The sequence below is a fragment of the Calliopsis andreniformis genome, chromosome 5 (genome assembly GCF_051401765.1).
Source record: "Calliopsis andreniformis isolate RMS-2024a chromosome 5, iyCalAndr_principal, whole genome shotgun sequence".
NCBI classification, from domain to species: domain Eukaryota; kingdom Metazoa; phylum Arthropoda; class Insecta; order Hymenoptera; family Andrenidae; genus Calliopsis; species Calliopsis andreniformis.
In genome coordinates, this window is record NC_135066.1 from 3,351,382 (window position 1) to 3,375,214 (window position 23,833).

Here is a 23,833-nt window from a genome sequence, read left to right on the forward strand (position 1 = left end):
ATCATTTTCCTGTCATACTCGACGTTATCGATTCAGTCTAAAATAAGATTATAGCGCCCCAAGTGATACGAATTAACGAATGTATCACACAAAAATGTATTGAATGGTACATCTATCTTTTACTTTATCGATGGTTAAGGGTTTGCGTAGATCAGTGGGCATAAACATTTTAATTACATAAATATAGGTTACATTTGATTCAATTCGAGGTTCAAATTCTTAATAAGAATAACTTTAAAAAAATGTCGAAGGTAGGAGTGAAAGGGAAATTAATGAAAAAAGTATTGCCGAAGGTAAGTCATCCTAAAAAATTGCAGGTAACAATTCCTGCCGGATTGGCAAATGCTAAACCACCGCTGGGATCACAACTTGGACAGGTTAAAAAACTGTATATTGTTTATACTTTGTAGATAAATATACATGCAAAGTTAATGAAAGTCTACTCATCAACAAACTCATTTCTTTACTTTTAGAGAAATATCAATGTAGCTAATTTTTGCAAGGATTTTAATACCAGAACAGCTGATATTAAAGAAGGTGTACCTTTACCGTGTCGTGTTAAAGTAAAAGCAGATGGTACTTATGACTTAGTAATCCATAGTCCACCTGCAACATTTTTATTAAAACAAGCAGCTGGCATAGTAAAAGGAAAAATGTGTAAAGGTATAGTAATAACAAAGTTTGACTCTAAAATGCATTACATTATTAAATATATGTTCCAGGTGAAGTAGCAGGAAAAATAACATTCAAACATTTATATGAAATTGCTTGTATAAAAGCACAGGATCCACCTTTAGCATTATTGACTTTAGAACAAATTTGTAAAATGCTTATCGGTGTTGCTCGTACTTGTGGAATTAAAGTTGAACGCACATTAGATCCAGAAGAATATGCAGCATTTATGAAACAAAGAGAAGAAAATGTTCAGAAGCTTCTTGAGGAAATGCAAGCAAGTAAAGAGGCCAAACTACTTAGGACTGCTTAATCTGGTGTATAACATTAATTAAATTGTTTAAATATATTAAATATAAGTGTATTTAGTGTGTATATAAGTAAATTATGATGATGTACAAATTGTTTACTTCCCTTTTTAACCCTTTTTACATTTTTATCATGTAGTTCGCTTTTATTGAATTTTATTTTCAAATTTTCAACCTGAAAGATTAGAATTACAATATTGCTATTTGTCGATCGTTCAGGGTACTAATGAAATGTAGAGAATTAAAAATCCAGAAGATATTTCAAAATTAAGTCTGTTTTCAAGCCAATTAATCGAGGTCCTATTGTATATATATGATATACAGGAGACTATTTTTTATTTAAAAAATACAGGGCTGTCATTTTTTAAGTGACGATGTGTTAAAAAAAGAAAAAAAAATGAAAAATATTTTGAAGCATTTCTCTTCACGAAAATAGTCAGTTTGATTAAAAGGTTTAACCGAGACGCATCGGTTTTGTTATTAATATAATAAAAAAATGGGATATAAATTGGAATACAGTTTTTATTTATTTTTCAAGTAGTATATGTTTTTTTTTCTTTCATATCAAGTATTTTATTTATAAGCAAAGGAAACTCTGTCGCAATATTTCTTTCGTTTACTTCGTGGTATTCGCATTCAAAGAAATTCATGTTGGGAATGGTCGGAAAGTGATATATCGATAGATTGCTATCGTATTAATCGTTAGTAGTTATTAACTATCTTCACGGCGATTTGCTGACGTTCTACTCAAAGATGGCGGTGATGAGTACGCCATGTTTTTTGTGATCGCGCATTAGACAAATTTTTTGAGAATTGTAATCTGTATGAGCAAAATGGCTGATGATGATTCGTGGTTATTGAAAGAAGACGGTTATCTGAACGTGGACGCCGAGTGCAAAAGTATAATCTATCATGCTAATTTAAACGTGTTACTAATTACTACTGGCAATGCGCAAGTATATGTATTTGATGTCAACTCAGGAGTAATATTGCAGAAAAGCTCCCTGTCGGGTAAGCATTTCGACGAATCTTCATTTTAGGACTCATATTCGTTATTGTTAATGAATTCTTTCATCATGAATTTTCTTCAAGATTTATTTGTACCTGTTTAATCACACCTCATGGTCAAGGTCGTATACGTGTATAAAACGTCAAGGGTTGATTAAAGTTTTCCTTATCTGACTGTTTCCTTGATGAAATGTTTAATTTTTCTCACGAACGTCTTCTTCATGACTAGTTTTCATTCTTGAAATGTTTAGTACGTTTATGTAATTACTGTAACCTTTGCCTCAATTGCATCCATTGTGTTTTCTTGAGCATCTACTTTGTTCCTCCATGTGAAGGATATGCTATTCTTACTATTTTTGATCAAAAGACAGCAACGTATGTAAGGAGTTTATTAGATATTATACAATTTTAATAATAATTTAAATGATTAATAATTCTGAAAAATTTATTTCATGACTTTATTAATGAATTATGTACACTTTGAACATAATTGTAATTTTAAATCCCACAGGGAAATTAAATGGAAAACTACAAGGTACATATTTATCGAATGGTATAGATAAGATATTATATACAGATGGAAGGGCAATTGGAGTACGTAGCGATTACAATGGTGTACTCCTTTTGAATACTCTTTTCCAAACTCCTGTTTCACAAAGCCAAGATGTTGTAAGGCTAGAGTTATTGTTTTCTGAAGCTACTTTGTTATATCAGTGTCTACAATGTGTAGAACTCCCAGGTGTAGATCATGTACAAGAGGTAATTCAGGAATTATCAATGAAAACATACATAGTGGAACTATACCAAAAGAAGGGAATCAAAGCCCAAAAAGTAAGTAACTGAAAAGTCCAATGTATAATTACTATCAAGTGATTACCAAATCTTTAATTTATTAAACACTGATTTATTATGTTGATAATAGTGGAATACAGTATGTCTGGAATTACCCCTTGGTTCCCTGAAGCTTGTCTGCTCAGGATTAGTAATGGAATTGAAAAGATTAAACAGATATATTCCTGCATTACCAATTGCTTCTTCCATAAACGAACGACTTAATGGCCTACTGCCAAGCAGAGCATTAGAAGGGGGAACTGTGAATAAAGCTTTAATGTGTAGTGAAGCAGTACGTCGAGACACCTTCTCCAAATGGCCACATATGAATCACAAGTACTAAACTCAAATATTTAGAGTTCTTTCACACGGCGATACGTGTATCCCGATATATATATATATATATATATATATACATATATGATACTAGTCGTACATCAACTTCAATAGAAGCATTCAGACTTTTCATATCATTGGATGGTCGTCACTGATGATTTTATTGTATCTAGGCTGCTGACAGAAGATAAAAACAAATTGTAACATTCACATAGCAGTGGCATTACCGCTCAGTTCTTCTATCTTAATGCCAGACACGTATCGCATACGCGAATTGCATTACACGTATCGCTGTGTGGAAGAATTCTTACTGTTGTTATTTATGTTGAATATTAATCTTATAGATATATTACAAACATATATTATTCTAGATGGGCTTTACCTGACCGAATGGCTCAGGCTGGTTTCTATCATCACCCAGATGCAAAAGGTGATGACAGGATAATGTGCTTTATGTGTAATGTCTGTTTAGTTTGTTGGGAACCAATGGATGAACCTTGGTCAGAGCACGCACGTAATTCCCCAGCATGTCCCTTTGTCAAAAGGGAGTACACACAAAATGTTCCTTTATCTGTTATCCTTGCGACTGCTCCTGCACACGAGGTTGGTGATACTGTAGATGTGATCAGCACTACAAATGTTAGTGGTCTTGTGGCTACAGCCTCCAGTAGTGGTTTTATAAGCGTGTGGAATGTAACAAATCAATTGAAGGTAAATATTAAGCAACAAATACCGATTATAGTTTGAAAATTGTGTTCACACGAAATTCTTTTTACAGAGAGAAGCATCATTCTATGTTGCTCCTTTAGAGCAAGAAATAAATAATAAGGAATCCATTCAATTTGGTTCTGCAAGAAATTTGACTCCATATTTAAGGACACTCAATTCAGAAGCAGATCCTCTTTCTGATTACAAACATCCGACTTCTCATAAAGTGCAAGTTACAGCACTATCTGTAGTAGGCCCTCCTCAATCTCTCAATAAGGATAGGAAAAAGGCTGGTTCTACACTTTTATCTGTAGAGACATCAGATTCTAAAATTAGGCCTTGTGTAATGTGTGCCGTTACAGTGACAGTTAATAACTCATCACAGTTAAGAACATTAGAAAATGTTTGGGCTGCTTCAACAGATTTAGCTTCTTCATCTTCCCTTGTTCGTGCAATGAATAGTGTAAATAGTGCTGCCAGTGATACTTTAGATATAATGAAGGTAGCAGGTGACAGGTACACACCATCAAGAATGCACTATCTGGTGCTTTATGATTTTCATCACAAAACCACGACAACCCAATCGATCAAAGAAGATAATGGTAAAGATTCCAAAACTAAGAACACATTGTCTGGAACAGGGACTATTGCTAGTTCAAATGGAGAACGTCAAGAGACTTTGTGTCAAGAATCTTTGCTTAGTAAATATTTATGTGAAGTTCCGGTAATCGAAGACGTAGATTCGGATATGGTAGTCTGCCCACATTTCGATGGTATTTTTCCGACAACTGCTCTTACTGCGTCATCCTCCAATGGAATTTATTCAAATCCTATTGGTATCGCAGTACCTCCAACATCCAGTTCATTTGATGCAAATTTTAATCCCATCAATGATCCAGAACACTTCGCATCGACGTCTGACTTGACTACAGTAAATAAAAAGATTCTGGACATTATGAAAATAACGAAGACTGAACCAGTTGTTATAAAAACTTTACCTATTGAAGCACCGGATAATGTTAGAATTATGTACATTGGACCATCTAATGATGGAAGGCATTTATACGTTGCCATGTGTTCTATGACGGATAACACAGATTCATTAAGTTCAAATAATAATCAGATGGATATTGACGAGGATAGTGAGTTTTTGCCACAAAAGGGTTACATGTATTGGGACCACAATGACACGCAGTCTGGTAGACTAATAAACGGTGAAATACACGACGAGGCGGTTAATACGAATGCTATATTACTCGTGTATGCGTTGGACTTTTCGGAACAAGTAGTCAAAATTTCTTCTGAACCAGTAGTGAGGCGAGAGCTGCCTGCAGATCAGGCACCCGTCGAGCACGTTTTTTTACCTCTTCGGGAAAACAATAAGTGCACGTTAGTTGGTGAAGACTCTACTAAGAGTTCCAATACCAATTCAAAAATAGAGCCTGTCGGACAAGTAGCTTTAGTATGTAGAGATGGTATAATCAGAATATTAAATCTGAGCTCGTTAAAAACTGCTACTGAGGCGAAAGTAGAAGGTAAAAAGTTTGTTTCTGCAGCTTACTGCAATGGTGAGTTTTTATTATTTTGCTTTGTCTATCTTGGTGAAACTGGTTTTGCATACCATACTTTTCCTCAGGTTTAGAGAGATTGTGCGCATGTACGAGCGATGGCGCACTTCACTTTTTTGTCACGACGGACGAAGAAGATTCTATAGAGGAGAAGGAAGATGCTGAAGACGTTACTATGATAGCAACAGAAGAGAGTAGCAATAAAACTACAGTCCCTAGCACATCCATGTCATCTGCTTATCAGTACGATTATAGACCAGTAGAATATACCAAATATAGTAGGCTATTGTTATATAAAACTTTGTACCTTTTTTCAGTGAGCAGTTGATTGCGCACAAATCAAACCTATCGCATTCAGACCTTCGTCTGTTGTATGAATTAACACGATTCGATCGTAACTCTCCCGCATATGGTGCTACCGTTCCACCGTGTTGGAACGAAATGATGCAAGCTCAAAGGCAACGTCTTCACCCACAGCATGTTCATCAGTCAGAGGAGCAACACCATACACGAACTTGGCGTTTACATAACAATTGGTATTTATACTAGTACCTGAAAATTTTATATTTTATCTTGTAATCATTTTTTCCTTTTATAACTAATTTCCTTAATACTGAAATCCAGGACCACTTGGGATGAACATTTATTCGAACTAACTCTTCCTCGAAGCGCGTCTGGAAATATTGGTCACGTAGATGTGAGGTTTACTTTACACTCTATCTGTCAGGAGTTGCCAACGATTCAAATTACTTTGCTAAAGCAAAATTTTCGAATTGGTCAGAAGTCTCCATTGACACCAGTAGACGAAATAATAGACTTCAATATAGGTAGCGAACAGCAGGGAGAAAATCCTGTGGTTACTGAAGAGTACCAGCGTCAACATAATACAGAAATTCTATGTGGACCGATTGATTTACATCGCTGCATGGATTTATCTTATCGTTCTGGATATGTTACGTTAACCAGTCCAAAGTTGTTCCGATGTAAGGCTCGAACAATTCTTGTTCACATCAAAGCTCTGGTCGATCCAACAAAAGATAACGTAAGTATAAATATTTTGCAAAAGTTGTAATATTTAATGTAAAAAAATGATATTGTACATTGATTTTTAGACAACTGCAAAGTCAAAAACAAATCTGTCAGATAACAAACCTCCTACTTCGAAAAAGTTGAGAATAGTTGAAGCGGTACGGACACTTGTTCCTGGTAGTACTGTCGAAAGATTTATGGAAGATTCGAGCAGTAAAAAATTAGACTGTTATGTTGGTAAGTGTCATTTCAATTACTGATTGTCGGATTATAATTTTTATCGTACGATTAATTTTTTCTAATATTTCTCAATTCAGGTTGCGATTGGATATATGAAATATCAATTACTGTTAGGACAGTGTATCCTACTAATATACCAAATGAAAGAGCACAGCGCTGTGCCATGCTGGAATCTAAAACTTGTTTTGATAATTTATTGAGAGTAGCTTGCTTGGAGACACCTGAGAAGTAAATATACCTATAATAATACTAGAAAAATAGTTTGAATTTATATTAAAAAAAGGTATAAAATATGTTCACGTTTGTGTTACAGGTCTCCTATAACACAGTCATTAGCACTTGACATTCTTGTGTGGATAACTTTTGTTAGGCTGACGAGGCTACGTAGTTGTCAAAATAATGCGGAAATAAGATCTTTTCAGTTAGAAACAATTCGATCTGTTCAGACACGGTTACCTGACTTGCTGAGAACTTGCCTTATACATGCTGGTCGGAGTATAGCGCACAAATGTATTAAATTGATTATGCTTTGCAATAGGTAAGATGATGATAGAGTAACTTCTTCGTAAATTGGAAGAATACTTGTAAAGTCTGATTCTTTTAATGCTGTATTGGTTTGCAGTGGCTTTTTTAATTTAGAGGACCCTCCATCTCATTCCTTTGACGAAGCTCTCGTTAACGTTTTGGTCACGCTATTACCATCGATCGTAGAAGTTCAGTGGGTTGGTTCTTTGCGATGGTTACAGTTACTGATTACTAGATTATTACCATTAGATAGAAATCATAGCATTGCTCAACAGTGTGTCACTTTAATACAACAAATATCTGCAGAACTAGCAAATCGAGTAAATCCTTATCATTTATTACTCGCGACGAGGTATAATTGAGTTTTTTTATATAATATTTTCCTGCTATTTTGCGACTGGATGCTAGAGAATTAAATAATTTTGTTTCAACAGGTACGGATTGTATAATACTCCGTTCGAAACAGAATTATTCGATTTAGAACCATCAATGCCTCCAAAGCACAAACCAGTACCTTCTGGCTATCATATGTCAGCTGTACCTAACGAACAAACGGGACAGTCAACTTCTGCGTCAAGTTCTCTGTATTCTCAGGATGCTATTGATTTGAGGGACCTACTTACACTGCCTACACATCCAAGTAGTGGTCTGATGGTGCACAGCAAGTTAAAGTCTTTATGTACCAATTATAATATGAAGGGACTTCTCGAGGTAATGTATTGATAGTATAAAAAAGCATGATGTATTTACAGTATTCTATAAAGAAGAAAATTGTAAATATGTTATAGGTAGAGCCGCTCCATTTTACTTGTCACGCTGCCTCTAGTGGTACCAAGGTGGAGAAAATCGACCCGTATATGAACACAATTAATATCGGAGCCCCTTTTTACGACAATACAACTACAAACAACAACGGTGTACCTGACATCAAAACGATTCACCAGACTTATGTAAGTGTCCATAAGTTATTCATGCCGCTTCTTTTCATATCAATGCATCAAGAGTTTCTTTTCGTCTTTTCTGTTGTTCCTTTTTTCGTTAAATTTTCAATCAGGAATATGTCATGAAATATGTCATATGAATACAGAGAAATTATTGCCAATGAAAAATAATACAGTGAAATAGAGGACAGGCAGACAAATGATTTCTGTTCTTTTTTTCAATTGAAACGGTTCAAAGTTGTTACAAAACTTGTGCAATAGAATATATATATGGTATAGATGTTTTTTCAAACAGAAGAAGCACAATCCATATAGAAATCATTGTACATTGTAGAACTTGGATGCTGGATCGCTAGGACCAGATGTTCAGACTAAGTCGACACCTATATTAAGCGATCTGCTTAGTCTGTGTACAGGAAGAGCATTAAAGAAGCCAGCTCCACAACTGATATTCACACCTGATGATCAATCAGACTGTGATGAAGCTAATGATATGTCTGTAAACAATCAGACATGGCATAGTACACAAAACGACATGCCTAATTCACACATATTAAGTTCTACTGTAACGAAAGAAAAGTCGTCTGTACAAAATATCGGTACTACCGTAAACAAAGTTGAGGACAGCAATCCTAAAAAGGTAGACTACACAGATGAACAGTTGCACCTCCTTTTTTCTTTCTGTTTCTGATTTCAATGATTTCTTGTTATCACTATGAATTTTTATAATTTTATGAATATGCTGTTTATACTTGAGTTTATATGATTTCATTAATGTTGCTGGATTATACATGGTCACACACAAAATGCAACTTGCATGTTAGCTTTCAAAACTTCCACACCATTTGGATAGGTCTGATAGAAGGAAAGTAAACAAATTACGTATGAAGCTAAGATTTTATTGTGCTGAATTATTCATTTTGAACACAATATTGCTTGTATTTGTTGCTATTATTTATGATTACAAGTGACACTCTCTTTTTAATTTTATTTCGTATGATGGCTTTCCTGATTTAATCAAACAAAACCAATGTAGTTTTTGTTTCTGTTTAATGCTTTTCATGTTACACGTTTAAGTGCGATATACACACTTTTTTACTGTATTATGGAATCTTAGGTAATAGTTTAACAGTGATCAAAAACAAAATCGAAACTTATTTTACTTAATGGTATGTTTTCGGTGTCATAATAAAGTAAAAGTGATGTAAATATTTGATAGTTATCAGACCAAACATTTTTAGAAAACTTGTATAATTGTATATAAAATTGTGTACATTACAGCGAGAAGATATTTCGTTTTCATGGGGAAGATTGTTGTGTTGGCCACCTCAACAAGTAGTAGTGGTCGATCGAATGCATTCTGGTGCACGTCGTTTTATCATCCTTGATTTTGGATCACCCGTATTACTCACAGATTTGATGATTCCTTGCTACAGTGATCTAGCATCACTGACCATAGATATATGGACGACAAGCGAGGAGGTTGATGGCACACGTCTAATTGTTGTTAGTGATATTGGAAGTAAGCCATTAGTGGTCAACGACCTTCAGCCACCACCTGTTTGTAAATATCTCAAAGTACGCATACGTTCATTACTATATTATATCAAGTTATTGCATTACTATATTATATCAAGTATTTATTGCCAATTATGCTTGTTTTCTTACTTTCAGATTACAATCATAGGTAGGCATGGAATGTCTCCAACTACTTGTAAAATTCCAGTAGGAAAGTTCTATGGGCACATGGTGGTCCTACCAGGAGAAGATTACGCAGAGTCAAATAGCTCTCCAACTTTTGACAGTACACTCGATCCTACTGTACGTGCCACTATTGATAAACAGTGCAATATTTTATCAGCTCTCGCAGAGGATGTTCAGTGCAGGTATTTGGCACTGTTCTTACGTACAATAACATTGTTTAACTTATGTATATCTTGCAACTAATGATATGTAAATATTACTTTAGATTTAGTTTAGCGACCGAACGATTGAAGAGCCTACTGGATCCATTATTGTGTTCAGAAACTACTAACGTTATGCACATGCAGTATTATCTCTGTTACAACAAAATACGTAACGAAAATAGAGAGCAACCATCTGCGAAAATACTAGCAACTTATCAGGTATTATAAATGATCAATTAATGTATATATTATAAATATGAAAAGTCTTAATTTTTTCCACATTCTAGGAATGTATAATATTCCAACATCAACTAAACGTTGTCCGTGGCGTGTGGAGACGTTTGGAATCATGGAAAGGTTCTCAGAATATACCAACGATGTCTCTAGCGAATGCACCTAGTGATAAGTTGCGAGTTCTTGGAGAGACATTACTTGATATTTTATTGTTCACGGTGTATGAAATGGGACCTGTGTCAAGTGTACGTTTTTCAATTTTTGTTTCTATTTGAAATTATGTTTCTCATTGTTTCTCATCTCTATTTGACATTATGTTTCTCTAGATTCCTGCGTCAATATGCGATGTCTTCACGCCAACTGTTTGTGAAAAACTGTTTCATTCAATTTGCGTGGTTACGCCAGCACCGCGTTTACAGTTGTACGCTGTTGCACTTTTAGCATTAATGGCTGACCATCAACCCTGGTGGGGAAACTTCTTGTCTAATACATTAATCAATTTCTATTCGTCGTCGTCCACGCACATATTTCCTCAAGACAGGTAAGACCTTCAATTTTTAAACCTTTAAAAGTTCTAAGTACGTAACATAGAAAATTCATTTTGAATTTTTAGGGTGTTTATTTTATTAACATTTCTTGGACGTAAATCACTTATTACTAGTTGTAATAGATCTTCAGTGATAGACGTGATGGTTCGTACGTTAGGCAAATTATTAGCACCGTTAACCAATGCTCAAAGCTCTAGCACGAATCGATTGGACGTGACTCTTATTGGTTGGGTGCTCCTGTTTTTATCAGTATGTTTAGACACTATAGCCATTCCAGCCTCTTGTTTGGAAGGGACTAATGACAAAAATAAAGAACAAGGTATTAAAAAGATTTCATACTAAAAGAAAGTGATTAATGCTTAGTAATAGAAATAATATAATTCCTGTGAAATATTTATTAGGTCTGTTATCACGCTGGGAATTTATTCAAGGAGAATTTGTAATGCAAAGAAAGTATGCCAATGCCAGTCGGCCTGCAGCCTCTTGTAGTTACAGTAAGAAATTACAGAAACGCATATTGCATCATAAACAGCAATTTCAAGAATTAGAACAGGCGAAGAAAGCGTTTCATTCAGCATCACAGGTATATTTTCGCTGTATATTTTTTAACAGGAAAGGTAAAAAATGTAAATGTACTAACGTGCTTTATAGGGTTGGTTGAATCTATCGTCACATGCTCTATCCTCACGTTTCTTTAAGAAGACTTTGAAACAGCACTGTGAAAAACATTATAAAGATATTCTGAAAAAAGAAATCGATATTCGAAAGAAAGAAACAATACGTAGTTTACGCTCGCAAGCGAACACAAGGTTAGTAGCATATGAACATTCTCATTCATTTATTAATATTTAACATTTGATAATGTATCTTTTTTATGTTCCTTCAGTTTCAGCAAATCTGAAACTCCCGATGTTGAATACATATCAAATTTGTCTCATCAACATGTTCTACCAGTAGCTCGCGGGCTCATTGCTCTTCTTTTATATAATTCTTCCAACGTGGATATGTTCTTACTAGCCTGCAAGGTAAATAAGTCAAAGCTTAATGCCCAATTTCACTTTACAATTAAAAATATATTAGCTTGTAGAAATATATGATCTAAGATACAGCCATATTATTCATGCTTTTTACAAGGCAATCGTTGAAGTGTCGAATTATTTGCCATATAGGTAGTCGCTAGGCTAGTGATATCTACACGTCCCGCAATTAGCTTAAGCGAGCTTATGAGTGAAGAACAGCTCTTAAAATTAGTCAGGTTAGCAACTGGTACTTCTGACTCTGCCTGGTCTTCACATGCGGTCTCTTGTCTCTTGCAGGACTTATTAGAAGGTACACTGACATTTTTCTGTAGATACTGTTGATGTCTTGGATTCGTGCAATTTCTTTTTAACACTTTACGAATTATTTTCTTGCATAGGTGGAAAATTATTTCCGAAACCGTGCTCCACACACGAAGGAAGTCCATCAGAGGGAAGTTTTGAACCTCTTGCTACAGAAAGAAGTCGAACAGAGGATGACTCTAATGGTGTTGCTGGAACAAGTAGACTGGAACCTACTACTGTTACTCTTGGGAACGACGAAGGGTTTGCAGAGGGCGAAGGAGAGGAGGATACTCAAGACAGTATAGCAGCATCAGCCACAGCTGCTTCAACGTCAAACTCCAATGGATTTTTGCCCTCTCTTTTGGAGTCTGACGACAGCGAACTTGAAGATTTCCTGGATGATATTCTAGAGCGTGGCAGAAACATGTTGAAGAAAGGCAATCCGATGTCTAAAATGTTAGCCGGATCTGGGTGAGTAAATTTTACAGAATATCTATAGAACCTTTGAAATTAATTAAGTTACACTAATCGGAAATTTTTGTAGTATTTCTTTGGCAATGGATGCAAGACTAGAATATGGGTTAGAAATGGGTATTGAGACATCGTTGAGAATATTGTCTGCTCTTGGCATGTACAATTTACCTCACAGTATAAATGCCACGATACATGTGAGTCAATAATCCTTTATCTTCAAGTTTACTGTAATTTATACACTAGAGAACGTGTTAACGTTAATAGAATTTATTTATAGAAGGTTCCAACGGAGCCTAATCGGCATCCTCAACAGTCGACCTCGAGAGCTGAACCTAGTTGGAATGATAGAAGTCAGGACGCTTGGAATTCTACAGATACTACGTCTTCTAGTTTACTAATGTTGACTAGATGTTTTGATAAAATATTCACGGATTTATATCTTCAGGTAAATAACATTAATTCGATAAAAATGTGCGTATTCATGATAAATTGAAATATCTTTTTTTTTGTAATAGAGCGCAGGAACGAATCTAGAACTTGTTCTTCAGTTATGGTTGACATTAAATTTGTCTTCGGATCTCGAGACAGTCTTCAATCCTGCATTGACACCCGTTATTCCATTGAATGCTGCAGCTATATCCAGCCTCATTTCCGCCTTGTCTTGGTAGATATACAAATAGTTGTTTCTACACTTTCGTATCCAAAATGTATCATTCGTTACATGCTAAAAAATATCAATTTTTAGGCATCCGGGTGTTTCCTTACGAACTTGGTGTCTTGCTCTCCAGTGTTTGACTCTTGCAAGCAATCAGCCATTACAAGTTGATGTTGCAGAAGCTACAAATAGTAGACAGTCATTAGACATTTTTTTTGGTGGAATGGCTGAGTGCATAGTAAAGGAACGTAACCTGGGTCCCATGCTTTTGCGTCTGTTTTCTGGTAGTGGATTAAATGTCAACTCCATGGATAAACAATACATTATGGTATATTTGCAAGTCTCGTAAAATATCAGATTTGTCATAATTTACGATTTACTATCGTGATATATAACTTTTAGGCTGGACCTACGGTTTGCCAAGCGCTACAAGATTTTCTAGTTGGATTAGAGATGAGATGCGACGTAACTGCACCTTGTAGCTCATTAGGAAATACATTAAAGGAGCTTCTTCTGTGGGTTGTCTATCAACTTGTTCAACCTGGCGGTGCTCTTTCTTCTAGAAGAGGACCTTTAGACGCACAGTATAAACTCATAATGTCAGTAACGAACTTAAATTTCGTCAATACCGATTTGAGCACTGCGATGAGCATCACTGAATGTGTCGGAGTGTTGGTTTTTACGTATGTTAGAGGTTCTGGAGGTAATTATTTCAAACAAAATCTATTCAAAACTTTATAAATTTATATAGTCTCTATAAATTTTTATTTTTTGTTGTAGTTGGAGCACAATGTGGAGGTACTGTTGATTCAGCAAATCCTTCTGGTGGATTCGGTGGCTTATTTGCCTGTGTGCTCGGTGGAGATACAAGACAGGGTCGTCCAGCTTCTTGGGATACATTAGTTGTAGCTCTTATCAAATTAGTCTGTCGACTTATACAAACTCCCTTGCCTCCAGTAAGTACTGCTGTTGCGTAAAATATAGTATCTGGAACGTAACGCTTTACTTATTACATCTTTGTTATTTCTAGACTAGTGTTCGTCGATCTGACAGTACAATGCGAATGGATCATTCTGAGCCTACGACAAGTGACATTAGTGATTCTCAAGTGAAAGTGAACATTTCCCAAACGGATGAAAGTAAAGTAGCAGAACAACAATCTTCGTCACGACTGCAACAATCTAGGTTTAGTAAACCTCGTGTACGATACGTCGCAGATACTGGTAAGAGCACAAGGCGTGACATTTTTATAATTTATTCAAGTAGCAGCTAATGCACTTCTGTGTTTTTCAGTTCTGCAGCATGAACCCACCATGATGCGATTGCTAGGAGTTTTGGGTCACAGCACTAGTTCGTCCCTGGCCATGCTTTTAGGCGACAGTGCTGGAGCAGGAACAGCGACCGAGCTCGGTGACCCTGCTTCAATCCCAGATGCCACATTTCAGCTCTTGACTACTCTCACTAAGAGAACGAGCAATCGTACTTTGGTTCTCAATCCACTTTATCAATATCTTTCTTCCTGTAAGAATCATCATTTAAGAATAGTTATTTCTATGTAATAAAATTCATATGCTCATGCTTTATACATTATTTTACAGCATGTGGACAACGAGAACTAGATCGTCAATTAGGAGTAATGCAACTCTCTGAACCTCTGCTTTGGTATATCCTAAGAGTCTTAGATAACGAAGTGTCACTAGCGATGTTCACAGCGATGGGTGGTATAAAAGTTCTTTGTGAAAATTTGGTGAAATCAAGTTGCACCGGTAATCACAGTAACTCCGCTTCACCTGGTGTGATCGCGCTGGTGATGGAACACCTCTCGAACACTTCTAACGTAATACCAGCCGCTTCTACCAGTAGCAAGAAGTCCGTGAACACAGTGGAAGCCCATCAAGATGGGTTACTGAATTTCGCTCCCTTGGGCACGATATCCTGGCTGAATTCTACCGCACAATCAGCAGACGTTCTTATACAGAATGCCACGCCTCAGAAACGAGCAAGGACAGCCGCGTGGTTGTATCATTGTTATCCTGACGAAGCTTGGCTTGATCTTACCATCACATTGCCCTGTGCTATATTACTCAGAAAGGTTGAGCTGCAGCCGCATCTTACATCTTTAGCTACGTGCCCATCAGCCGTGGCTATTGAAGTTTCACGAGAGAGCAATGGCCCTTTGACTCCCGTCTGCCCGCCGATGCCTACAGCAGGTTTAACGTTCATACGTATCACTTTATCGCAACCAAAAGTGGCAACAACTGTGGTTGTACGATTATATAAACCACGCGATTCAACGAACATAAGTTTAAGTCAGATAAAGTTGCTGGGTACAACAGCGATCGGTGAAATAAAAACGAGTCACGATACAATTGACGAAGAACAACTAACGAAGACAAGGTAATTGTGTTCACTGATTTCAGAAGCATATCGTCGGAATGCCTGGCGATATTTATTGTAATATTCACTGTGTTTCATTCGAAAATAATTTTTGTAATATATCTGTTCAGCTTGGGTTGGTTGCGATTGCTTCATCAGTGTCTGTCTGTAAGCACATTAAACAGCAATCTTGCTGTTAAAGTACTCGATTCTGCAGTCTCTGTCGAAGGACTGGTTGAAGCTTGTTGTAATCTTCTATTGCTACCAGCACCGTCTCTCTTTACTCCCAACTTGGAGAGGGTTCTATTGCAATTAGGCTTACATTCTCGAGAATTTGGGCTTCGACTGATTGGTCTTTTACTGAACAATAGATCTACTCCCTTCTTTCAAGGTACTGTCTTTCGAGGTCAAGTTACATTCAGTTTTCTGAAAGCAATGTTGTGTGAATATACATGGATAACATATGTTCTACAGGTACAGTGACTACACAGGAAACATCGACTGTTCAGCTGGTTGTTGAGTTGCTTCAGCAACTCTGTTCCATTCAGGATGCTTCTACAGAAGCTCGAATGACAGCGGTACTTTCGTGGCTTCAAGCTTCTGCTGTAAATGGTATCTCTAGACCCAGCAATGGTCCTAATACTATTAGTCCACCTGCTGTGTACATTCATTGCGTGTCTTCCATCATATGGAAAGCTCACCAGCAGCAAAATCTTAATTATGATCTAGAGGTTCTATTAACGGATGAGCTGTTCAAGTAAGTGATCCTATGGATAACACATTCCCTCTATTCAGTTATAAAAAATATTAAACACAATATTTTTTGAATAGTGCTTTGTATCAGTGGACTCTCATTTTGGGAACCGGTTCAGCGTTGAAACAAGCGATCGATTCTGCTCTATGCGCGTTTTGCTACGTGAGACCGACGCTGTTTCCTTTACTTCTTCAGAGAGTAAGAATCCTGGTACCTAATTTAGCAACAGATCACTCTGCGTCCATATCAGACGATCGTAAAGAAAGAGGAGGACAAACAGATGACAAGAAAAACGAAATCACCGCCGAAGAATGGTACTGTCGTTACGTACTGTCAGAATATAAGAGATTAAACCTGACAGAAGGACAATTGCTTACCGTTGCTGCGGCGGCACGATCCCCACCTGGAATTCAACAACTGATAGACTCGGGACTTCCTGCTCTGTTAACAGCATCGATTACCGGTAAGCTGGTTTTTTAATTAAAGTAACTAAATCTATTTACAAGAATACGATTTAATGTGCAACGAAACTTTTCACACAGATTTCTGTAACTTGGAACAGTCGAGACGACAGCAGCAACAGAGTAGAAAGACTTCAATAGACGATAGTTATCAAGCCAACTCCATGGGAGATTCTGATTTAACAGATAGCGACGAAGGTGGCGAAAGTTCTACACAAACGAATAGTCACTTAGGTACATATATACCATTTGGAGATTTGAAATTGTCTGAGATTTTGTAAATTGAAATGACGACAATTGTTGCTTAGGTGGTTTGAACATGACAGAACCAGAAAGTATCGCTATGGTATTAGAGTTTCTGACGCTTGTGTGTTCGGAGGGTAGAATGCGCGACTGGCTTGGAAAAGAGGGGCGTGGATTTTGGTTACCCCTTCTTTCACTCCTTAGCAATCGACCTATTGAAAATCCATCTGTGTCTTCTTTGAGGTAGATCAATGGAAAATATATTTTTATGTGCCACATATCGTGGATATTGAAAATCTTTATTTCTTTTTACAGGTGTTCTAAAACAAGCGTTTCATACGCCTCACTAGAAAGTGCTATGATCAAATTTTTATCTAGGTGTTGTTGGTGCCACCTTGAGAACCAAAAGCTCTTAGCGGAATTACTGACTGATGTCATTTCTCAACAACGAACAACTTCTAGTAAGTTACTTCCATTTATTTTTCAGGATAATTAGTTTTAGGTAGTGTGCAGTGATTTATTTCGTTTGTTACTTAGATACGCGATATCTTCATGGAATCTCTGGTTTCACGAGGCGGTTGATTCTACAGTTGTTGTTGGAAGGTGAAAAAATATGGGTATCTGTAACTTCAGAAGCACCTATGAAGGTTTCAAATACGGCTGCCAATTATAGCATGCCATCTATGCCTCCACATCCAGCTCATCCGCTCGGTCATTATCATCAGTTGCTGTACATGTCTACTCAGTCAACTGTGGCGGATATACTGCAACAAGTATCTGGTGAGCTTCATTGCAATGTGTTAACCTAATAATGAATCATTTCGGTCTCCAAAAATGTAACCTTTACACGTCTATTCATAGGTAATTGGCTTCTTTTATTACTACCAAATACGTACAAGGGCAATGAAGCTGGAGCCAGTAATAATCGTGCTAGAGATCTATGGGAAACTGGTATGGCTATTATTGTAGACACTCTTAGTGTAGCCGCAGGAAATACAGCGAAAGATAAAAGGGCAAAGGAAGCGTCCAATAGGTCACAGGCCCGTGGTCCTGCTGTTAGAAAGTCGCGATTAAATTCTGGTTTGTTTTCTCGTTACCGCACAATAGTTAATCTCTTTTGGTAGAATAATAAATTCACATATTTGTCATTTTTGATTGATAGATGGATCGTCGAGCACGAACAAATCGAGTAGTAGTGTACAACAGAATACGAACAGTTCTACTAATCAGCAGTATCTGATACATTCGTCTCATCCAAACGCACCGTTGCCACCGCAACTCACTATCGCTCAACTATTAGCTATTGCTGAAGACAGCGGAATATCATTATCAGAGCCTTGTTTACACCTCATTCTACGCCAACGTAACAAAGATTCAAAAGGTACATCATTTGAAAAAAAAAAAATTGTTTCCAAGATACTTATTCGTAATTATTTATTTAATATTTCAGAGGATCTAGCTAAACAAAACGACAGCGAGTTATTAAACTACAGGAGCATAGAAAGCTCTCTAGGTGTATTTAGCGCTGGCGGTGGTTTAGCCGTACTGGCACGACATTTGCCATTGGTTTACCCAGATTCTCGAGGACCCCCTCCAGTCCCGGAGAAGTCTCCGCCCCCTGAGCCAACCTGCGCAAACTGGGTGAAACTAGAGAACACTGGCGACATTCACGAAGTCCTAGAAGAGGGTGGAAGCACTTCTTCGCCGCGAGCTTCATCGTCAGCTCCTTACGTACCGCTGCATTCTCTAGCTGCGTTTGGCCTGTTCCTCAGGCTCCCTGGTTATGCAGAGGTGTTACTAAGAGACAGAAAGCGAGCGCAGTGTCTACTACGCCTCGCTCTGGGCGTATCAGATGATGGTGAAGGTGGGGATGTTCTCACATCACCGTTAGCTGCCTCGCTACCAACTTTGCCGTTCCAAGTTTTGAAGCAGTTGCTCGACGCCACACCTCCCACTACTGACGATGGTTTGCTTCTTCGCAAGACGACCATCGAAGTGGGCGCTATGCTTCTTCTTCTGAATTGTTTGGCTATATTCACTCATCAGACGAGCCAGAACGAGAGTTCAGAGCAAAAAATGAGTGGTAACCAAAGGGACGATGGAGCTTACGACGACGACTCGCATCTATATTGGGCGAAGGGCACTGGGTTCGGCACAGGATCGACTCAACAGTCGTGGACCGTCGAACAAGCTCTGCTGCGGCAGAAATCTGAGGAGGAGCATGTTACAGTATTATTGCAGGTTCTGGCTAGTTATATCGGGTCTGGAGGACAAACGCAGAGGGAACTGCCAGCTCCTTTCCCTGACTTACTAGCTCGATCGTATCTGCTCCCAGCTTTGTCATCATACTTAACAAATGACTCGGTGTTGGACATGGCCAGACACATTCCCTTATATCGTGCAGTGTTGCAACTTCTGAGAGCGATGGCTTTGTCCAATCAGCTAGCTCCTCTTCTCCTACCGCGGGGTAGGAAATCTGGGGAACCTTCAGTCGTGTCTCTGTTATCGAATATGAGGGTTTGCGTTGACACGTACGTCCACAGGATAAACCGTACCAGAGGCAATAAGTCGAAGACATTATTCAAATACCCAGATGATATCGAACAAGACGAAGGTTTAACGACGCTGATACCTGATATTCAAGAGAGTGCTACTATAGTACAAAATGCTACTTCGAGATTGTTAGGAATCGGAGACGAAGTGCCTGGTCCTAGCCCAGCAGGACCGGAGCTTCCTTTACGTTCGATTGAACAGCGATACTTGGAAGTCATGAAGAACTTACAATTCGGTAAGAGGATATTTCTTCATTATTTTATATTGGGTTTGGTTTAATTTTTTTATTTGTTTTAATTTGTGAATAATTATAGATACGTACGAGATGATTACTGAGAATCCAGATGTTGGTGGATACAAGTTTGCCGTTTCGTATCGTTTTGAGTCGAACATGAGAGCAGCGGGCGAGAGGAGTCACCCTACTAGGGTTAAAAGACTGGCTCAAGAAGCTGTCACGCTATCCACTGCGTTACCTTTGTCTTATAGTAGTAGTGTGTTTGTAAGGTGCGACGCAGACAGATTGGACGTGATGAAGGTACGTGTACACTATTATTTAGAAAGATGCAGTATTTTAACAGTGAGTATTTGCGTTTCAGGTGCTCATAACAGGTCCAGCAGAAACACCATACGCAAATGGGTGCTTCGAGTTTGACGTGTATTTTCCTCCAGACTACCCGAACAGTCCGATGCTAATAAACTTGGAAACTACGGGACATCATACTGTACGATTCAATCCTAATCTTTATAACGATGGCAAAGTTTGCTTGAGTGTATTGAATACGTGGCATGGTCGCCCTGAAGAGAAGTGGAATGCACACACAAGCAGTTTCCTTCAGGTAATTGATTTTGAAGAAGAATTATGTATATACTATTATATGGACTGTAATACTGATTTTTCTTTATTGTGGAAACAGGTTTTAGTGTCGATACAGTCGTTGATTTTGGTATCAGAGCCTTATTTCAATGAACCTGGTTACGAACGATCACGAGGTACGACAAGCGGAGCTCAATCTAGTCAAGAGTACAACGCGAACATTTGTCAGGCGACTGCTAAATGGGCAATGCTTGATCAAATTCGCAATCCATGCCCATGTTTTAAAGAGGTAACAATATTCAATTTTATTCACGTTCATTCTCAAAATATTCAACAATTTCTGTACTCAATTTGATCTTTATACTCACAGATTATACATACTCATTTTTGGATAAAGAGGCACGAAATCGTTGCACAACTAGAGGGATGGATCAGGGATATGGAACTACACGGATCAGATCGCAGATCTGGCCGTACACTTTCTCTCAATGCTTTAGCTTTAAGGGTAAGCGATTTTTACCCGGTGTCATGCTGTGTGATCAAATTAAATAGGAACATATATTTACAACTAGATATTTGTTCACTTTTCAGACGCACTATAGATTACTGAGGGAAGAGTTGAACAAACTGCCAACTCCTGAGGGTCTGGAGGACTTGGTAGAACCACTCGCTTCGCCAGGTTCTCCCATAGAGCTGTCAGGCACCCCAAGTACACCGAACACGCCGCCAACTTCAAGTTCGACACCGATAAGCAACCCGATCCTTTCCATCAACAGCGCCAGTGCTAGCAGCAATCATGTGCATCATGACATCGACACGGACGTTGAGATGGAGAAGATGGTTTCGAAAGTGTGTGAATAGCTAAAGGATGTTAATAGACATTGTTGGACATTTTGAAAAGTCTATATTGTTTGTGTTACGACGGACAAATAACGGACTGACCGAAAGCGGAACGGGATCTTAGTACATGTGTTCGAATTTCAGATCATTAATTGAATGAGGGGGATACGATAACTTTCGGTTAAACGCACGACGATATCGATGAGAGAAAAGAATTCGAAAGAAGAGAATGGACGTGTGTATGAGAGTACGTGTGTAGGATAAGCGTGAAGAGGACAGGGTAGACAGGATGAAGCAAACGCATGCGTATGGAAGTAAGGTTGCAAGAGAGAGAGAGAAAGCAGAGAGACTGAATTGGAAGGTAAGGGAGTGTATGAGGATTAGCTGACGATTAATGAACCAGTATGAATGTGACAAACTCGTACGTAATAGGTACTATCTGTGGCTACTGCTATGCTATATGTATGCTGCATTCTACTACTTCGTATTACTATAAGTAACAACTGTTATTCGATATTTATTATACGTGTTCCTCGTTTACGTAGCCGGTATCCCAACTCGTAATGCGACCGATCTTAACGACAACACGTTATAGTAAAATGGGACGATTTCTAAGTAATATCGCGAAACTGTATGGAACAACGATACGGGGTGGTTTGTTTCTCATCAAGGAACAATTAACGAACGTCGTGCAAGTGGAAAAAAAGATGACTCGGTAACGCCGAGTACTTTTAAACTGATACGCAGCGATTCGACGCGAATCGAATAATTTTGACAACGTTCAGTTTCGTTATCAGTCAATTATGTTTCCCTTCTTCATCATAGAAATCGTCTCAGTCGTTCAGCTCGACGTCGCATCGTACCCGACTCGCGTGAGTAGAGAAGACGATGCAGAAAATTTCTCCATAATGCATGATGCAGTTAGCATTTGATAGGTGTACGCAGCGTGATTCAATATTTATCTCGTGCCGGTATCGATTACGGTTCCGCGTTGTATTTTTTACAGAAGATAACAGTGGGACGTGTTCCGCTTGAAAACGATCGCATATGTTTCCAATATTGAGAAAATAGAGCGTTTCACGAAGTAGCCTTTTTAACGAAATTACATTTATAATTTTCATTTTAAACGATATATATTTTTGTTCTCTTACCGAAGCATTTTTTTCTTTTTTTTTTCACTTCTTTTTATCGATCCATAAAGTATTGATCAAAAGCAGAAGCAATGAAAAAAGGGGGATTGTACTCAACCCGATACGCGTCATGGTAGAGAAACGAGCAAAAACTGTCTCTGGATATTCGAATAGTCCGAAACACCATTTGCATTTGATATGATCATTGAAACACAAAAACCAACAATGGCATTAACGAAGACACAGGCATCCTCTCGAGCATCGCGACTCGCAACGTGACCACACGCACGGATTCCTCGATCGTATAATTAGTATTGCCCCTTCTCTGTCAGTGAATAACTACGGTTAGCTGTAAAATTACGCTGGTTGAATTACACCGCCAGTATCGGATGGTATCGTTCTTTCTGTAAATAATCGTCACACGAATAACTATACCGCATTACAAGTAAATGTTTGTAATTCTGAAGTATCTGGATAAATGCTCCGATGTAACGTATACTATTGCATGGATTCCTAAGCAATGAACGAAGCGACAAACACGTAAGACGATGTACGTGGCAGGAGAACGTGTTAATAGTTATTTATAATAAACAATTATTACCACGCCAGTATGGAAGATACGTATTTATTATTTGATTTTAAGTGTAGTTAACTCAACACTCAAACTTCGAAGGCCTTGTCTGCAGATGAATAGTCAACGATGAAGAAGCAATTGGGACCTCAATGCAAGCTTTTTGTTCTGATTTTTATGAGACAGATCCTAAAATATTAGCAAAGTTGAAACAACTACTGTTTACTTTAGTCATCGATACTTGGCTTATTGGAGTGCTGGATGTTCTTTTGCTACCACAGATTACTGTCTGCACACGTGCTGTGATTTATGTTAAAGTTCCTCGGCTCGAAATTAGAAAAACCGAGTATCTTCTGGTCAATTCGCGAGCCAATTTGTCACGAGAATTCTATACCCAGCTGTACCGAAGCGGAAAATCATTTTCCATCGTATGTTCATGCTGCTTCCATATGTTGCTTCTCCGCTCGTGGAATATTAAATTTTCAAAAATTCCATGAAAGTGCCGTGTACTGTAAATTGAAATCACTCTGAAGTATTCATATTCCACTAGAAGCTCTTGAAGAAAGATTTCATCTCTCACTAGAATCCTCCAACTTCCAAGGTACAAGTACTTGATAATTCTAATTGATCTTAAAAACATCCTCTTGATATCTTTCCATACTGATTCCTTCATGTCCTGAAGTTTAGGACTCAATATACGTGGCTGCAATCAAAAGGCTTGAAACCTGAAACCGACTCTGAGCTGAATGGGAAATCGATCTTTGCTACATGAAAGGGACTCTACG

General features: G+C 37.9%; 2 protein-coding genes across 4 annotated transcripts; both read left to right on the forward strand.

The window, feature by feature from the left end:
* Positions 1-131: 131 nt before the first annotated feature.
* Mrpl11 (mitochondrial ribosomal protein L11) lies at positions 132-1,068 on the forward strand. Of its 3 annotated transcripts, XM_076378001.1 has the most exons (4): positions 145-251; positions 318-377; positions 474-663; positions 723-1,068. In XM_076378001.1, exons 1-4 carry the CDS (start codon positions 243-245, stop codon positions 983-985), a joined length of 522 nt encoding a protein of 173 aa, XP_076234116.1. In that variant the 5' UTR covers positions 145-242; the 3' UTR covers positions 986-1,068. The 3 variants fall into 3 exon arrangements, with proteins under 3 accessions (XP_076234115.1, XP_076234117.1, XP_076234116.1); XM_076378000.1 differs by having other exon boundaries at positions 132-377; XM_076378002.1 differs by lacking the exon at positions 318-377 and having other exon boundaries at positions 133-293.
* Positions 1,069-3,111: 2,043 nt separating this feature from the next.
* Positions 3,112-23,085, forward strand: Bruce (BIR repeat containing ubiquitin-conjugating enzyme). Its single transcript, XM_076377528.1, has 48 exons — positions 3,112-3,155; positions 3,527-3,866; positions 3,934-5,431; positions 5,500-5,674; positions 5,749-5,967; positions 6,056-6,473; positions 6,544-6,697; positions 6,778-6,928; positions 7,014-7,238; positions 7,323-7,577; positions 7,660-7,936; positions 8,014-8,175; positions 8,501-8,806; positions 9,448-9,744; positions 9,841-10,052; positions 10,136-10,292; positions 10,361-10,552; positions 10,634-10,848; positions 10,921-11,174; positions 11,257-11,438; positions 11,507-11,664; positions 11,748-11,880; positions 12,025-12,184; positions 12,273-12,648; positions 12,722-12,845; positions 12,929-13,096; positions 13,167-13,315; positions 13,397-13,634; positions 13,709-14,009; positions 14,087-14,262; positions 14,337-14,529; positions 14,600-14,827; positions 14,905-15,703; positions 15,814-16,073; positions 16,157-16,439; positions 16,514-16,899; positions 16,979-17,131; positions 17,206-17,383; positions 17,456-17,601; positions 17,678-17,920; positions 18,002-18,220; positions 18,303-18,521; positions 18,591-19,928; positions 20,008-20,228; positions 20,290-20,529; positions 20,608-20,796; positions 20,878-21,012; positions 21,099-23,085. Exons 1-48 carry the CDS (start codon positions 3,145-3,147, stop codon positions 21,366-21,368), a joined length of 13,383 nt encoding a protein of 4,460 aa, XP_076233643.1. The 5' UTR covers positions 3,112-3,144; the 3' UTR covers positions 21,369-23,085.
* Positions 23,086-23,833: the final 748 nt, after the last annotated feature.

Coding starts and splice junctions, on each gene's coding strand:
- Mrpl11 (XM_076378000.1), top strand. CDS start 243: ATGTCGAAGGTAGGAGTGAAAGGGAAATTAATGAAAAAAGTATTGCCG. Junction 378..473: donor TGGGATCACAACTTGGACAG/GTTAAAAAACTG, acceptor CTTTACTTTTAG/AGAAATATCAATGTAGCTAA. Junction 664..722: donor AAAAGGAAAAATGTGTAAAG/GTATAGTAATAA, acceptor TATATGTTCCAG/GTGAAGTAGCAGGAAAAATA.
- Bruce (XM_076377528.1), top strand. Junction 7,937..8,013: donor ATATGAAGGGACTTCTCGAG/GTAATGTATTGA, acceptor AATATGTTATAG/GTAGAGCCGCTCCATTTTAC. Junction 17,602..17,677: donor TCAACAACGAACAACTTCTA/GTAAGTTACTTC, acceptor TTTGTTACTTAG/ATACGCGATATCTTCATGGA.